The sequence below is a fragment of the Lutjanus erythropterus genome, chromosome 8 (genome assembly GCF_056507025.1).
Source record: "Lutjanus erythropterus isolate fLutEry1 chromosome 8, fLutEry1.hap2, whole genome shotgun sequence".
NCBI lineage: Eukaryota > Metazoa > Chordata > Actinopteri > Lutjaniformes > Lutjanidae > Lutjanus > Lutjanus erythropterus.
Window position 1 is genome coordinate 41,995,301 of NC_139324.1, and position 18,245 is coordinate 42,013,545.

At 40.1% G+C, this 18,245-nt stretch overlaps 1 protein-coding gene across 1 annotated transcript in view; it reads right to left on the bottom strand.

Moving 5' to 3' along the window:
• Positions 1-520: 520 nt before the first annotated feature.
• Positions 521-18,245, bottom strand: part of LOC146323353 (polycystin-1-like protein 2) — a 68,158-nt gene continuing 50,433 nt past the window's right edge. Inside the window, 12 exon segments of the mRNA XM_084723928.1 lie at positions 521-1,413; positions 4,678-4,809; positions 4,957-5,058; positions 6,034-6,244; positions 7,519-7,679; positions 11,224-11,351; positions 11,540-11,673; positions 14,207-14,537; positions 15,645-15,830; positions 17,507-17,670; positions 17,762-17,832; positions 17,923-18,163. Of these exon segments, the coding sequence (XP_084580054.1) occupies positions 1,192-1,413; positions 4,678-4,809; positions 4,957-5,058; positions 6,034-6,244; positions 7,519-7,679; positions 11,224-11,351; positions 11,540-11,673; positions 14,207-14,537; positions 15,645-15,830; positions 17,507-17,670; positions 17,762-17,832; positions 17,923-18,163 (2,083 nt within the window). The 3' untranslated portion in view covers positions 521-1,191.

Genomic DNA, 18,245 nt, shown 5'->3' on the forward strand with positions numbered 1-18,245 from the left:
ATAAAACTGCACTCTGTTCTGAGTAACCTTACCAGTATTACTAACGTCAGATTTTGCCATGGTGACGGTAGCCAGTCAGTTTGCGGCGGCGAAACTTTAAATCGCCTCTGTCTTGGCTCCATCAGTTCTCATTCAGTCAGTTGCTTGACCCTCCTCCACCCCTCTCTCCTCCAGTCATTGGACCCAGGTAGCAGAAGATGTTCACCTCGATCCTCCTCCTCCTCCTCTCTCTCCTCGAGTCTTCAGGTCCAGGCAGCAGGAGTCTGGAGCCACTTCACCTCACCAGTCTCTGCTTTGCACCTCTTCACCACCACCAGTGTCTAGACCCCGGGGGGTTCTCTTCACTACAGCTTCATCACCCCCATTTATATATGTGCTTATTGTTTCACCACCGCCAAAGACTTTTCATGTTTCATATCTCATGCACGTGTCAATAAACTATTTCCTTTTACTCTTAGTCTCTCCTGATTGAAATCTTTTTGGAGCTCAAATTCACTCAAAACATTGAGTACAAAAAGCATTGATAAATGCCAATAACAATGACAAATCCTTTGTCCTTTTTGTACCCGTGGCAGAATAAAAATATAATCAAACTAAAAACTAGTGAATAGTAAAACATTGAGTCAGTTCATTGAGACGTGCATGTATGATGTTTGAACAGGAGACTGCTATAATTGGTGGAGCTTGCAGGAAGCTACGATGACTGGTCAAATTTGCTGAAAAGTTGCAGTGTTTGGACAAAATTGCAAGGTTGTGCAGAATTCACAGGGATTGGTGGGTTACATCAAACCCGCTGCCTAGTATAGTATAGAGTATTATAAACAGTATTTAAACAGTTTGCATCCATACAGGATCCTTTAGGGCTTACTTGCACATTTTATGCATGTGAGATGATCTCCTAAGTGTGCAAGTTCCTCTGCATGAAGAAGGTCAATGGGAGCAAATCATTCCTGTGAAGACAATATTCTCAAAATAAACATTTCATTCACACCAACAATGTGCAGTCTAATTGTGCAGGATACTGTAACTGTGTGTGTGATAATTATCTATCACACCATATTCACAAAGCAGCGCAGCATGTTGTGACCTTCCAATGAGGAACAAGTGAAGAATGAGGAGCAGGAATAAATAAGCATGTGGATAATGATACGTACACAGTTTTCAAACACATTCACAAACATTCATATAGTTTTAAAGCTGTGTTCCTGAGGGGTTTACCGAGTTCTCAGATGTTTGAAAAGTGTTTACATCAACTGAGGAATTGTTCAGGATGTTTCTGCTGTTATTCAGGGTCAAGCCACTGCTCGCTTTCCCATCGGGCCCCAGGGTGTCTTTTGTATTTTTATAACTGATCCCAAATAGACTGAACATTTTCTTCAGCATCAGGTCGACAATCTCCTCCTCGTCCGAGGGCTGTCAGAGAGGAGAGATGACAAAGACGTTTTTAGAGAGATAAGAAATATTGGAGAGATGCTCTTTCAAGATCGTACAGATAAAGATTGTCACACTGGTTATACAAGTACAGTCGTGTGTAAAAACTTAGCCGTAATGCACCAAAAATATCAGTGAGTAAGTAACAGAACGAGTGAGTAATAAACCACAGAGAAATAGCAGACACTACTCACTGCCAAGACAATATATTCTGGAGTGCTTTTGATCAGTTATCACAAATCTATTTGTTTTCTCTGAGGTGGTGAGAAAGATCTTAAAGTGGGACTGTGGTTTTGTTATTGCACAGTGGAGAGCACAAGAAATCCACGGAGAAAAGCCATGAAACGACTGTGTTTCCTCTGTTTCACCTGGATGTGCGTGGTTTTGCAGGATGGGGCAGTGCACTCTTTACTGAACTCTGTACACATTCAGTTTGTTTATTTAACAACTCAGGGTGAGTCATAACCTGATTTGCCAGATGGTTTGTTGCACAGAACTCTCTGGGAAGCCGTCCATGGGCAGGTGATTGGATGAACCATCTATCACGTCTAACATGGGCTAACTTCAACCAATCAAATTAATTCACCGAACTGAAGCTTGACGGAATAAGAAAACATCTTTTCCATCATCCTAAGTGCCGTTCTTTGTTCTTCTTTCAGTGAAGAAATACTCTCCAGTTCTGATCTAGGTATCTAGGCTCTTCAGTAGCCACCATTTTTTGTTCGATACAAGTTCTTTCCATGAACGTGTCTTGCTATTGGTGCACCTAAAACCTCACCTGAGCAGGGAAACATCTAAACATGCAGGGCAGTGTGCCCTGAGGACAAGGGTTGGGAAACACTGCTCTAATGAAAGCTGCATTGTGTAAATGTAGAGATGTTTACTGTTTAGTTAATTAACACAGCCAGGATGAACAGCCAGGATAGACCGGTTCTGTGGGCTCTGCTCTGTTGTGATGCTGGATCTTGACTGAAACTAGATTCACTGTGGTGTTTGATTCTGCTTATGTGTTGCTGAATGCAGTGAATGAGATGAATAAAGACAGATTTTGTTAAACATGCAGTCCTTACGGCTCTTATCAGTGCCTGCTGGAAATAGGCTGATATTGACCCCCTTGGTTGTGTAACATCTCACTGCCACTGAGGAAAACTCACACTGAATAATCTTACTTATTGCAGAACAAGTGAAATCACCAGACTCACTTCACTTATAAGAAAGACAAGGGTGATAAGTGTCTTAAACGAGAGCAAGAAAGAAAGCTAACAGGATATTCAGGAAGATGACAAATGAAAACAATCAGTACATCCTCACCTTGATCTGATGGGGCTGAGAAATTTACTGAAAAACTAGAAGGGGAGTAAACGTGGTCATGTAAGGTAACTGTAATCTCTACAAACTGGTTTCCATGTGTACTTAGTTTGCTTTGAGAGTAGTATTGATTAATTATATTTGAGTGGGCTTTGATTGAATGCAGGTAAATGGTTACAATTCAGAATAAATTTAAATGGCTATCAACTGACAGATTATTTAGCTTTTTTTTTAAATGTTTTTAAAGGACCAGTGCAGGATTTAGTGGCATATTGGTGGCTGTGAAACTTGTGCAAAACTCAAAAGGCTGTACATATTCTGGGCTACATAGGAACATAGCATAACAATATGGCCGCCCCCACAGAAGAGGACCTCCCCCCCTATGTAGATATAAATGGCTCATTCTAAGGTGATAAAAACACAATGATTTTTATTTTCAGGTGATCATACACTAATGAAAACACACTTATTATTATTATATTCCATTTCTGCCAACAAATCCCCATAAGTCTATTTATATGCAGATACCATCAGGTCGTACTCATCAACTCCAACTCTATTATTGCACCTCAAGTTTTGGGAAAAGGTCATGTGGTCTGATGAGTCCAGATTCACCCTGTTCCAGAGTGATGGGAGTATCAGGGTAAGAAGAGAGGTGGATGAAGTGATGCTCCCATCATGCCTAGTGTCTACCGTACAAGCCTGTGGGGGCAGAGTTATGATATGGGGTTGCTTCAGTTGATCAGGTCGAGGTTCAGCAACGTTATGAGTCCAAAAAAATGAGTTCAGCTCACTGCCTGAATGTACTGAATGAACAGGTTTGTCCATCGGTGGATTTTTTCCAAATCCAAGATGACAATGCCAGGATTCATCGGGCTCAAATAGTGAAAGAGTGGTTCAGAGTGTCAGCATGAGACATCACACTTTCTTTTCACACTGGACTTATTTTTGGCCAGGCAGTGTATTTATTCATATGATAGGCCTATATTCTTGCCTATAATGTCATGTAATTAATACTGAACACTTTGCAGCTCCATACAGCATCTCTGCATGGATGTCATTTATTAAAACTGCTGGCTGCTGCCTCTTAAAGCATTTAGAGGACATAATGAGGCATCTGGCAGTTTAATCATGGACAAATTTGTGAAGCTAGTAGATGCATTTTAGAATGTCGTTCCTGTGTAACAGAGTCAGTGCATGGTGTCTAAACAGGGACACGTACCATAAGCACCACAGGAAAGTCATACTGTGGCTTTGAATACATTTATGCCACTTTCATGCACCAGTGATTAACCTTGTTACACACACAGCAGGTTACCATTTTGCTTACCATTAAACCATTATCAGACCTTTATTTTGAAAGCCCCTAATGAACTGTGCCTTTTACTTTATTTACTCAGTGCTGTATATCCATGTTGTTTATGTTGTTCCTCTACTTCTGCTGCTACTGTTGTTACGACCGGTGTGCAGTATGCGTGGTATACGGTAAAACATCACGTTTGGAACATAGTCGACAAAACATTAGCCCACAATTCATCACATGGCAATTCAGAAAGGGTAAGGAACAGTAGAAGTGCCCTATATATAAAACTTCTGACCATTCCATCATTAGAGAATTTGGCACATGGCGAGTGTGTATAATAATAATCACGCCCCTTTTTAGCTCTGATTTGGTCTCCTCCACCTCTGGATGGATGTAATTGTCCCTCTAGTGTCTTCGCTATAGAGGAAAAGCTTGAATGCAGCTAGAAATGCATTTATGCAGATCTGTGTTGATTATTACAGATCTACAGGGTTCTGCAAAGTGGTTTTCAGGGTAAATCGTAGACTAAATTTTCTAGCTTTTTACAATAAAAATAAACGATCAACCCTGATACGTATCTTGCATTGGCACAAGTAGTGTAGTTGTGTAGGTTAATGACTCATGATAAATATTACCTTGTGGTATATTTGCTCCTCGTTGAATGCCACCAGGATCACTGAGATGAGGAGATTGAGCACCACAAACGTCATGAACACAATACAGGAACCGATGAGTAAACCACCAAGCAGGGGGTCGGTGTTCAAGACCTGGCAACCCGTGAGACATCAGAATCAGTTCGATATCCGCACGTATGAATAAGGTTTATCAGTCAGCTTGGTTACAGGATTCACAGCAATCCTTATTATTACGTATTTTACATCAAAAATCTGCAAGCAGGTGAAGATGTCACGTACTTCGTCATAGTTAAACATGCCTGTCTGCAAACTGATGATGGTCACAAGAGAGTTTGTGAAGGTTCTATAAGTGGACGTCTTCCAGCCATAAATCACGTTGCACTAGAGGAAGATGGATTAAACAGACAGTGTTTGAGATAATGGACTGAGGTTAAGTCATTAACATTTCATACACTTCATTCATATGTTGTCATTTTAATCATAGAGATATATTCTGTAAATTAGAAGATTCAAATTCATGACTATATCAAAGGCAAACTCCCACAGCACCACCACCATCACTGCATGAATAAACCCATCACTTCTGTGGCCATGTGACCTGTTGAATTCAGGCTGGTATCAACTGCTCGCAGTGAGGAGTAACTTTTGGAAATATTTTCTATGCCTTAAAAAAGTCTTAATTTCTTCTATATCAAAGTTTTGTATCCCTAAGGAGTCCTTTCTCTTAACACCAGGGGGAAAGTTTAACTTATTTTTACTCCCCCTGCTACTCAACTCCAACTGTTAAATTAAATGTAATTTAAAGTTTCATTTCAAACGCAACATTTAAAGGAACAATATGTCCAACCACATGTCCAAAGTTGGAGCCATAAATGGTACATTAAAAAAGTTGAATCTCTATTTAATATATCCACTGCTCTGTAAATACACATTCTGGAGTTGGTGTTTTGTCACTGCCTGTCTCACTGCCTGCTGAAATTATTGCTCAACTTAACCATTATAAACATCTACCAATTCTAAAAGATTATTAATGATTTCTTATGACCAATAAACACTGACTCATTTGGAGAACATTCAGGATTAATTTGAACTCTTATTAACGTGAAAATGGGCAACAAAATCAGTTATTCCAGTCCTGAATGGAAATTTCAGGGGACACTACAGCTGTAGCATTGCTGACAGAGAAGCAAGAATTTCAATTTAGCATGTTTCCTTAATTTCTAAATTACTGCAAATATACTTATAAGCCTCAATGACTCAGAAAATAGCAGTAACTTAATAATCTTGCACATGATGTGTATAAGAACCAGAGGGACTCTTTGTAAAACAGGCTTGTTAACGGGACAAGACACTCACTGCAATGGAATACGCCACAAACATGATGACTATGATCACAAGGAAACTGGATATGTCGCTCCAGGCCCGCTGCAGGGTGGCACTGATCATGTTCATCTTGGGGTTCAGTCTGAACAGGTGCCACAGTTTGATGGTGGCGAGCAGGACCAGGAAGGCGATCAGATACTGGAGCACTGAGTCTGCTGTGGCCGTCTCATAAAAACTGGGAAATCTGCACACACAGTAAAGATGTGAACTATCACATTACAGAGCAAACAAATATACAACAAGACTTATAGATTAAATAAAATGGGGGAGAATTCCAGTTTCATGTATTTGGATGATGGTAACTGTTGTACTGTAATAAAACGTGGCGCAGACCAACTGATAAAGTAAATTCTGTGAGAAAATCGTAGTTTAAAGCAGGGTTTCCCAAAACTTGGGTCCACAGTACCATGCTGAGCTGAAGTTCTATCACTCAATAAAGAAAATGGCAGTTGCTGTAGCGAGGAGCCCCCTCTATTGGCCAAAACAAGAATAATGTGATTAACATGTCAACCTGTAGGTCAGTCTTTGTTGCCACATAAAATATTATTCCACTTTGCAGTCTGTCTTTAATGCACAGTTAAAACCGGCAACAGTTCCCGGGACAGGCTACCAAAAATGGGGAATGTCCCCAGAAAAAAGGGACGTCTGGTTCTGCCTAACTTCGGCGCATTGTGCTTTGAGCTAAATGCTAACTTAAGCATACTAACATCTTCACAAAGACAATGCTGATATGTAGTTTATCATGTTGACCATCGTAGTTTGTTCGGTACGTTGGCTTGCTAATATCTGCTAATTAGCACAAAACGCAGAATACAGCTGAGTCTGGTGGGAATGTCAACAAATTAAATTGGACAAATTATTGGACAAATTAAAAAGTTGACTGGATGCTAATATTCAAGTTCAGTTAAGGGAAGTGATAATAAATCATCCTGAATATGAATTTGTGTATTGGGGTTCTGTGATATGTCATTATTGACGATAACTATGATGAAAATGAAATACTGATATCATGTTAATACTATAATAATACACAGGATAATATTGTATAAATAAGTCAGTGCCTCCTAAACATACTGTATGCTCTAAAATCCTCTCCATTTCACAATCTATTAAGTGTAATTGCACTTTTTGCTCATTTTTGTATAGAATATAGAATTTTCTATAGCCTTAATATTGCACAAATATCATTATTGTCTGTGAAAATCTGATGTTTTGACAACCCTAGTTTTTAATCTGTCCAACAGTGACTGAGACAATGTCAACCCAGATGATAAGTCAGAGGCTCACCCAGTGATTAATCGGAGTTAACCTGGATGTACTTGATTAAATTAGGATTAATCTGCTGGGGACAAACAATGTTAATCACACTGCATATCTTCTGTACTTGCGAAGGTGTTGGGTTTGCTTTTCATGCCCTAAAAAACTAAAGCTCAAACATGAGGTTCAAATCACACTCACTGGTCTTTGTGGTTCTGGTAGTAGGTCATGTCACGGTCCCCCAGCAGGGTCCTCTTGATGAAGACGGCCACGGCGCTCCAGCTCAGCAGGATGATGGTCAGCTCAAGGAGGTTCCACTTGTTCCTGAAGTAAGCCCACCGCTGCTGCTTCATTAATTTGCCCTTCCAGAAGAAGAAAAGACAGATAATTGTCATGTGTAACACAAGTGGAGCCTTTAAAGGAAAAATTCACCACATGTGCCTGTCCAGTTGGTGTTGATCTTGATGCAGTGTTCTTCTGTGTGTGTCTTACACCATCAAAGTTCAGGATTTTCCATTTAACATAAGTAAGAAGAAACAGCTTTCACTAAAAACTCAGTTTTTGTAAATAAATCTAAGCATATTAAATGATATACTTACTTTTAAAGTATATAATTTTAAGAAAAACAAGCTTATTTTCAGAATTCAATAATATAAGATAGGGCACTAAGATTGGAAGATTTTCCTTTCATGGTCTCCTAATGTATTCATAATTTATGTAACCATAAATCATTTGTGGAATTCGTAAATTCAAAAGGATAAAAGCAAAACAGTTTACACTCTGTCAAATGGTTGGTTGTAGACGTTTAATATTTCATGCAGAGTTCATTGTTGCCAGCTGGTTTAATATTCAGCATTTCTCCTCATAAGACTTTGATCTTAATGCTGTTTGATTTCCAAACCTGCAGGTGAACTTCAAAGGTGTCCACGAACATTTACAGGGGACCCATTATGCTTCCCCTTATTTTCTGTCGTATGTATAACGTCACAATGTCTGATGTTTTTATGAATGTGTATTAAGTGTGTATTTCCCTGTGAACAAAAGGCACAGACTGAATACTTGGCTTCCAGTTGCTGTACTCTGATGATGTGTTGCAACTAACTTGCACTAACTGCTGCTACTTGTACGTTAGTTCCCTTTAACTAATCCTAGCTGGCTCTCCCTGCTGGGTCCCCTGGGCCCGGGCCTAAAAAAACATCTTCCCAGTGGTCCAATGCTCCTGTGCTTGAGATGTAAACACCAACACTGCCCCTAGCTGCATGGCTAACTGAGCTAACTAGCTAATGGCAACTATCATTAGCAGCAGTTAATGGTTACTTTAGCAACACGTAAAGCTATCTGTCCACCAAGTGACTTCATAAATCACCAAGTTATTTCCTCCATAAAATATGATCCAGTTTCATCACCTGTAAAACTGTAGAATGATCTGATTTATTTCTAACATGACTGGACTCTCACAGCAGAGTGAAGACAAGTAACACATTAAACTAAAGTGTACCACTCAACTTTCATTTTTAATTTCCTGATTCACCATCCAGTTAAAATCTGTGTTAACTGCAAGTCTGTGATGTTTGGGTTTCAGCTAATCTGCAGGTGCTAGTGGGCCGGTTCATAAAAATGATCTTTATGATTAATAGCGGCTGGATCACGGGTGGAAGCGTCTCTCTTCCAGGAGGGAAGCTGTGTGCAACTGTGCACCTGGCACAGGTGCTGCATGCTGGGAAACGTCTGGGAAAATCTGTAGCAACTTTTCTAATTAAAGACAACACTTGGATTTAAATACAACTAACAATAATGAAATTGCCTGGAAGGTCTGTCCTTAAATCTGAGAAAATAAATAGTTCAGGTGCAGGCAGGTGGATGATTTATACACATGTGCAACTTCAGAGTCAAAGCTTATCTGTTCATTATTAAAACTCACCATAAACCATCTTCTTCATTTATTAGAAATGTTTTTTTCTTCATGATTTCCCAGTACTTTTTATTATGATTATAATTAAAGTCTTTCTGGCAGTGAGAAACATTTTTTACATAATTTATCATCATTTCATTCACTTGCAGGTGAGGCTGATTATTCCTGAGTGCCGGATTTGATACAACTTACATCATTTCAGTTTTTCCTGAAAAAATTAACTCAATAAATATTATTCAATAATGAATTCATGATCAGAATATCATTAAACACAGGTGCGAATAATGAATAAATAAATAAATAATATGAAATCTGATCAGAACACAACACACAGTTTGTTAAACAGGTAACAGGCTGCTTCTCTGCCACTGATGAGAACCATGTGCCTTTATTTCTATCAACACGGCACACGTGTACAGACATGAACTCCATCAGAAGTCTGTACAGCCTTTAAAGCCAACAGCTGATCCAGCTGTGATCGTCTGCCGCTGTCGTCACAAACGAACATCGCTCCACCTGACGCCTACGAGGAAAGGACATGTCTCTTAAAAAACATTTCCTCATGTCCTCTCTCCTCACTTGGATTCCTCGCGTCTCTCCATGAATCCTCCATCGGAGGGACTAAGACGCAAGGAAAGGACACAAGTGAAGGATGCATGGATGCAATTTAAGAGAATAGGGATATACCCAATGTAAATTCTGTGGACCAGGCGGAAACTCACAGGCGGGTCAGAAGGAGAAACGCTAACGCTAAGTTCTTGTTGGAGTGAATAGGCGGCATCTTTGCACCTGGTGTTTTGGTGCTGCCCCTCAGTTGGCTTCCAGAAACTGGCCAGTCAGAGGAAAGTGGGCGTTTAGGGAGGGACAGAGGTGAAAAGGCTTGTTTCAGACAAAACATAAACTGAGGGGCTGCAGTGCATACATTTGCAAAAAGATTTGCAGTTCATTTGATTGCATTGGTTGTAGCAAGCAAGGGAGAGATCACCGTAGAAAAAAAAAGTTTTTAAATATTGTACAAAGGGAGGGAGAAGATCAAATGAACTATATTTATAAGATCAAACTGTATTTCTTACTCTTTTATCTTGTCTGATTCCACCCTAATCTGGAAATCCAGAGAAAGAGGAACAGAAGCTGCATCACACTTTGAAAAGTTCCAGTCCAGAGAAAGATTCAGAGTGAGACTGTTGATGTTACCATAGAAACTCAACAAAACTGCCACTCCTGCTTATACTTAAAAAATCTACTTAAGTAGAGTAACAAAGTATTTGTACTTAGTCACTCCCACCTCTGACAACAGCGGCAAGGAAAGACACAATGGATCCTGCCTGAGAAATTATGGAATTACACGAATGGCACAATTTATGGTGAACGTTTATAACATGACGAACCAAAATGGCGACAAAGAAAGAGGAAAAGCAAAATTAAGATATGAGTCAGAGCTCTACTAAGAAAAAACGCGTTGTAGCAGGAACAGTGATTATGTGCCGACTAACAGCTGCTATATGGAAGAAAATGACAAATGACAGGGAAGATTATCAAGACATTACTGTTAATGTCCTCAGATGTTTACTTCCTTATATAATCATGTAGGAGGCCTACAATCAAAGTGAGCTATTTAATGTCCTGTTTCATTTACTAGGGTGAAAGATTACAGGAAGCATGAGCTGCAGTGTGCGACTCAGCTAGAAATTATTTGTGATTTACAAACAAATCAGTCCCTCAGTTTGACGACCTAAGCGCATTTTGACCACAGTAGCCAAAAAGCAGCTGTAAGACGCGTGCTCCCCTCAAAGTCAGTGTTAGCGCGTTCATGAGAACAGACTCATGAGCCCTGCTGGCGCATAATGAGGTCGGGCTGAGTTTGTGAAACCCTCAATAAATATAGAAACCCCTGCGAGTCTTAATAAATATTTGAATTCAAACAGATGCAAGGATAACAGAGAGCCAAGCAATTACTGGGGCTGGAACCATGCAGTAGTTATGTTGGAGTTTACCTGCAGGAACATGTAATAAAGGATGAAAAGCAGGTATATGATCTCTGCAGCCATGACGAAGATGTGCAGACCACCAGTTGATTGGTAAAGCCGAACAATCTGCAGCTCGCTCTCGAACTGAAAGGCTCCTGTAAAATAAACGAGCACAGCATTATTTAAACCCAAGCAGGATGGCAAGATTCATGTAATATACTGTAGAGTGTACTGATGTAGTGCAACAGCATCTACATGCACAGCTTGATGGAGTCACATGTACATTCTTGGCGGAGCTGTAAGTGCATTATTATTGTAATTTTCAGAGAGCACTCAATCTTACCTATGGCTGTGGTCTCAAACAGGAGTGTGACGATGCAGAAGAGGTTCACATTAGCATTGTACACGGTGAACTCTACAAAGATCGCCCTGGTGTACATATCCAGCCATTTGTTTGTGTAAAGATACTCCAGGGTGCTGTAGATGAAGTACACAAGAATATTTTTTACAGAAGGCCTCTTTTCTTTATTTGAGTGTTACACTTTTCTTACACCAGCTTTGCTCAAGAACAGAGAGATTTTCAATGTTAAGGGGTTAGCTCAGATGATATAAAGTGCGGCTGTATGAGGTACAGCTCAGCAGATGGCAGATGGCATGCAAAACCAGGATTTTTATCTTGCAGAACAAGAGAGTGAAAAGAGTTGCTGATCTATGGGGAAGATGAACAGTTTTGATTACCAATCGATGTGTTCATTTTGGGATTCTCTGTGTGTAATGAGTGTGTGTGTGTGTGTGTAAGTTGTAATGAAGGCAACTGAGAGTAAAATCAATGGGACAGGAAGGAAGAAATGATTGAATGAACACTGTAATGAAATCAGCAACTTTTGTTTGTGTATATAAGGCAAGGCACTCTGAGAGACCCCTCAGAGAACACTGCGCGTCTCTTCTCTCCATGCTGCTTGAAGTAAAGAGATTTGATTTGTCACATTGACGTTATTCTTCAGAGAACTACCAACTGTCTATTTTAGAAGATTTCTACAAAATCTACTGCTGCCTTGATCTTTTAGTTAGTTTACGCTATTGTGTGACTTTAGTGTTTTAAAAGGTTAGTTCAGATTCACCTAAATCAACACAATAACACAAATAAACTTACAGATTGAGGCAGTGGTAGACTAACAACTCCTGTGTTTTGTGAGGCAGAATTACTGTTTTTGTCAAAGGAGTCTGGCTGAGTGAGAGAGAGCCGTCTGGCAACAAAGTTAAACAGTATAGCATGTAGTTAATGTAAACTTTAGGAAGTTAAAATATGTTTTGCTGCTGACCCTGTCCTTAACAGTACATTGCTTAGCTTCTGTGCCAGTATCTTTCTCTGGTCCTCAAAACGGTGCATGTCTGTCCCTTTAATATATTGACTGCTGTAATAAAAGGGTCACTGAATCTAGACAAGGTGAGGAAACAACACAAGAGAACTGACAAAAGATCTAGCTTGATGATCAGGGAGTGTCGTGACTGTCATAACTCGGGCAGAAATCATGATCATGGACGAGGTAATTTTAAAGTTTTATTCATGTTATGTTTAGTATTCCCAGAAGCGACATCAAGTACGAAATGCACCATTACCAAGCTAGCTAAGAAGTTAAGAACAATGTTGCATTATTTGCTAGCCAGCTGTAAAAAAAACAACCACATTTTTTTGTTTGCTAGTTTGCCAAAAAGTTAGTTAGCCTAGTTAGCCTGGGCCCACACATGACAGCACGTCAACTCTACGTTGTAGAAAAACTTGTTATAAACTGGAGTGAAAGAAAGAAGAGACACATCATAAAACTCAATTGGGTTGAGTCTGTCCCTTAACTTTCTTCAAGGGGGCAGCTATTTACTTTAAGTTTAAAGCTAATATATGATCACATTTTGAATGTATGTAATTGTTATGTGCTACAGTGTCTGTGTAGTGCTGTGATCTCCTCTGCCCAGGTTCTGCCCCTGCCCCTTGCAGATTGCAGTGATTGGCAACAGGTGCAGCTGCTCTGCAGTCAGGACCTGGTGCTTACAAGCTTGGAGAGTGCAGCCATTCAGGGCCAGTGGGCCATGTGGTGGACAGAAGTCTGCATGTTGGGCTAGTGGGCCATTCGTTCAGGGCCAGTGGGCCATTTGGTAGACCACAGTCTGTAGCCTAATCCTGCAGCAGCAGGTTAGTCTACTCATGGTGGTTGACAAGTGCTTTGCTGGCGCTCTCAGCTGGTGAAGTCACTTGTCTTTGTTTCATGTGCCTTGTTTACCTCCATGGTTGGCGAGGGCACTCGTTTGGGCTCCCTCATGTGCTTTGTTAGTCCCACCAGCTAGCAAAGGCACTCGTTGTTTTCTGTGCTTGTGTTCTTGTTTGTTGTTGTTGTTAGCCTCCCTGGCTAGCATGGACACTTCTTGTCTTTTGTGTGTGCGTGTGTTGTATAATTTAGTAGGTTAAGTTAACCCATATGTTAATTTAATTTGTTAACTTAATTTGACACATTTGTTAATAAAAGAACCTTTGTTTACATCATTTTGTCTCAGTTTTCCTTCCTTCCTTCCTTTTTTTCCCGGTTAAATTTATCTAATGTTACAGCCCTCATCCCCGAGCCCAACTTGGGGGATTTAACGGTGATGTAAATGTAAATGACTGACTGATAGCTAGTGCTGAGACCTGAGAATAATGGTGTAATGTGTTCAGCTTTCCTAGTTTTTGTGCAAAGTTAAGCTTATTAGTGCTTTCGTGGAGACACCAGAAAAGACCATTACAGTAGTCTAACCTGCTTGAGATGGATCGGTTTCATCCTTGAAGTCTGAGGTTTCTGACTTGGTTTTGTGTCTTAAAAGATGTGCATCCACTTTAGGCCTTTCTTCTTTAGCATAAAAGACAATCATCCTAGTTTTGTCTTTATTTTAACCAATGTAGCCCACTGAGGCAAATGTAAACTCACTCATGAAAATCTTTGATTCTTGTATTGAGTGCATTCCAGTTTGTCAATGTACGTACCTGCTGGCGTTTTGTAAATCTGGGCCAAGCTCCACGACAAAGCCACCTCCCCTGTAGAGCACCATTTTGCCCCAGACAGGTTGAGCCCTGAGCTGAGCCTGTGTCTGGTACTTCCATGGGCTGCAGGTATTTGTAGAGATATTATCCCCAGCAGAGCGGTTCCAGCCAAGGTCATAGGTGCCCGTGTCCTCCACCTCCCATGAATATGGAGCGTGACAGTCTGGTACGAACTGGAGCATGGACCCAGCAATCTGACAGGAGTTCTTCTGCACTCTCAATTGACGAAGACGGGCATTACCCACTAGCTTGGAGTTCCCATCTGTGATAAATCCTGGAACACATTACTTTTAAGTTTCTTTGTTCGCTTTGTTAGCTTCTCAAGTGGTGCTGAATGAAAGTAAGTTAAGTTTGTTGTCTCTGTATTTTATTTACACGAGTTCAGTCAGACCCAAAGATTATTTCAGCGGTGATGCACCCACCCACCCAAGAGCAGACGCTTTGGGTCAAAGCTCAGACCAAGCCACCAACCCAAAGCGTCTGCATTTGATGATCAGGGGATTGAGACTCAACTGCCCTGTGATTGGTCGAAGTCTACAACATGAAAAATACTACACGGGTAATATCGAAACAAATCTTTTGACGGCAGCCATACAGGACATTATACAGTGGAACTTCCTCAAACTGCAAGACGGCCAACAAAAACTCCTGATATGCCAGAAATCCAACCAATAACCCAACTGCCACACCTTTGATTGTTCAGGCAGTTAACCAGGGTTTTAATTAAGTTTGGGTGGAAACACAGTCATGTTGTAGTTTCTTTAAAGACAAAGCGGGAAGGTGGGCTCAGAAGAATTATTTGGCACCTATTAATTGCCCCTATTTTGACATTACCCTACTGTGACGGACTTTACAAAACCCTTCTATTATCTTAAACTGTGTGATACTAAAAAGATACAAATAAGAAATTAAACACTAAAAGCATGCTGCTAAATGAAATCGATTGCTGTTTTTACCGCTCACTGTGAGAGCGAGGAGTCAGCTTTTCACACACAGCTTTGACACAAGGCACCGTAAATCGTTGTGCTTCACTGAACAAAACACCGGCTTGAAATTTTGTGTGAAAAGAGAGGTGAACAAAAAGAATGGTGTTTTTGTGTGTTTTGTGTCAGAATGTAGGGCAGTTGGACAATGATACCACCTGGGACATAAGTGAATGGTCAGATTCTAAAGGATCATGTTGTTGTTGAAGTTGGTAAAAGAATACATTTAAATATGTTTGTGCATGTTATATATATTTAACATGTCAGTAACAAACTACGACTGTGGCTTTATATCATGACGACAAAAGAAAAGCTCGTATTTGACCTCATAGAAATATTGTATATTAAAACAGATTAGACTCATCAACCATTTTCTGTATCTATCAAGATAAAAATACCTGGATAAACTCCAAACAGGTGACTTAGTAGAGATGTGTTGGCCCAAGTGAAGACTTCTCCCAGGCTCATGCTGTCAGAGATGTTCCGACTGAAGCTTTTCTGGATGTGCTGGTTCAGGAAGAAAGCGTTGGGGTCTCTTTGGCCGTACGCCACCAGCAGCAACATCCACATGAAGCCAATGTAGGCTGCAACAAAAGACAAATATAGTAGAGTTTAGTTCTGATTAGCTAGTGGTCATTGCCTTTACTGGTTGGGTCAGTTTGGCCTTTGCATTTCAAAGCATCCAGCAGCAAACGAGCAGCCAAACTTTCTCTTTAAAATGCACTTTTTCTTTGATATGTATGAATATTCCTTATCTATTTTTCATCAACACAATGCATTTGATTCTGGCATAAGCACTGCACTGCAGTGTGTGTGCGTGTGTGTGTGTGTGTGTGTGTGTGTGTGCAGTGGGTGTGGATTGAGATGCTGATGAGAATGCCTGTGGCTGTGCTCAGAGCAGACAGATAAATTCTATTAAGGGCATAGACACAGGACAGAGGAGAGGCCCAGAAGACAAACTAATAGGAACTGCAGGTAGTAGAGGTAAAGTCTGAGCAATGTATAGACTATTCTTCTCAGCTACAACTCACAGCAACTTTCACACTAAACTACAATGGGAACAAAGACATGGGTGCATCCATAACTACAACACAATGGGATGCAGTACTTAAAGTATTAAAACTTCAAACTGTTAGATACAAAAATGTACAAGTGTAACAGGATAATACACAGAGGCTATTTTACACCATGCACATTGAAGAAAATTGATCATACGTTATCCAGATTGTGCTGACATGGTTCTGAAGTACAGTACTCTAATGCACTTGCTATACTGTCCCCTTGCAATTTTGGTTGTATATTACTAGAAATTTGTAATTTCCTCTCAATATAAATATCAAATCCTCCCCCTCACTTGTATACAAGGTGTGAAAATGGACATTATGCAGGCAATAATTGTTCATAGTATTATAACATCAGCCTTTTTAATCAAGTGGATCATCTTAATGAATTGGAAACAACGTAAACCAAACTGCGAAAGGACTTCATGGATTTGCTATCAAAAGAATAGGCTGCTCTAGTTTGTAGTTTTGTTTGTTTGTATTATTATTATTATTATTATTATTATTATTATTATTATTATTATTATTATTATAGTTATTATTATAGTTATTATAGTTATTAATCAATTAAGAGCAGAGGGATTCAAGTTTAGCTGTAAAGTTGTCTAGTGGCAGTAAATGTACAGTTACCCAATGAAACCAGCGTTGGCAAAATGAGCTGAGCTCGAGCCTGAGGACACACTCTGCTCCGCCTCTGGATTACAAAATGTGGTAAAATGTGCTTCTAGTGAATTTTTATTGAGCACCAGCCTCATGTTTATGCACGCATCATTGAAAAAAAGACACTTCAATTCCAAATAAATGCTTCAGGATGCATTTATGCCCATCAGATGAAGCCGCCGCATGAGACGCATGAAGCTGGTAAAGATGAAGGCGTTTCTGTTGCGTGAGTCATGAGTGAAATCTGACTCACTGGTGGTTGAGACGGGGGCTTAAAGTAAAAATATCAGGGTAAGCCAATCAGAGGCAGAGTAGGGTAGGTCATGACTTTGCCCTCTTGGAAAAAATGTCTGTAGCGCTTTGTGAAATGGCCGGTTAAATTTTGGAGCCTGAAAATTGGTGTGGGACAAGGACTGAGCTCTGGCTAATCTGACATATAGGCATCTAAAGTAGTAGTGATTTGGTAAAAATACAATTATTCCTTTCTGAAACACCCCCAGTAAAATAAAACATTTTGATAAATCTGTCTTTCTTCTTACCCAAAATCTCCCTGAGGAGGGCGAAGGCTTTCTGTTCCAAAATCTTGTTCCTTCTCATCCTCTCAATGTCTGCAGGAGGAGGAGGCTGATAGAGACTGTTATCCTGTCTGAGTGTGTGTTGGTCCTTACAATCACCTGTAGGTGAAGAGTTATTTGTTATAAATCTGAATTTTTCTAGTGATCCATAAGTCCAACTTTTAGACTGTTAGTGTATCTTGAGAGTATTTTCCTTTTCTACCTGGATTTCCTACATACGCCACATTTTGAAAATCCTCCTCATCTACTTTCTTTATTACCAGTGCAAAGAAAACTGCGAGACCGAGCACCTGTGGTAAAAATGCATGATAATAAGTGAAAACAGATGTTCTCTCTGAATTGAATTTAAGCATGTGCTCAAAGAGAAGGTTTCTTCTCACCTTCAGTGGCTGAATGACGAGGATGCTCTGAAAGAAAGAGACAATCATGGATACCAACCAGCTTACGGAGCGTTCCTTCCCAAATTTCAAGCCATAAAGCATCGTGAAGTATCCCGATACAACACTGGTTGCGATCACTAACAGCCAGCCAAAAAAAATGAACCACCAGGGCAGCCCTCCATGACAGCACGCTGTTTTCTTCTGACTTCCATCACCGTCAGCGCTGTCTGCAGAGTTCAGCCTAAAAATGAAAGGAGGGAAAAAAATACCATTTATTCAAAGATAGCACGTATGAAGAGCATTTCACTTGAGTATTAATAATT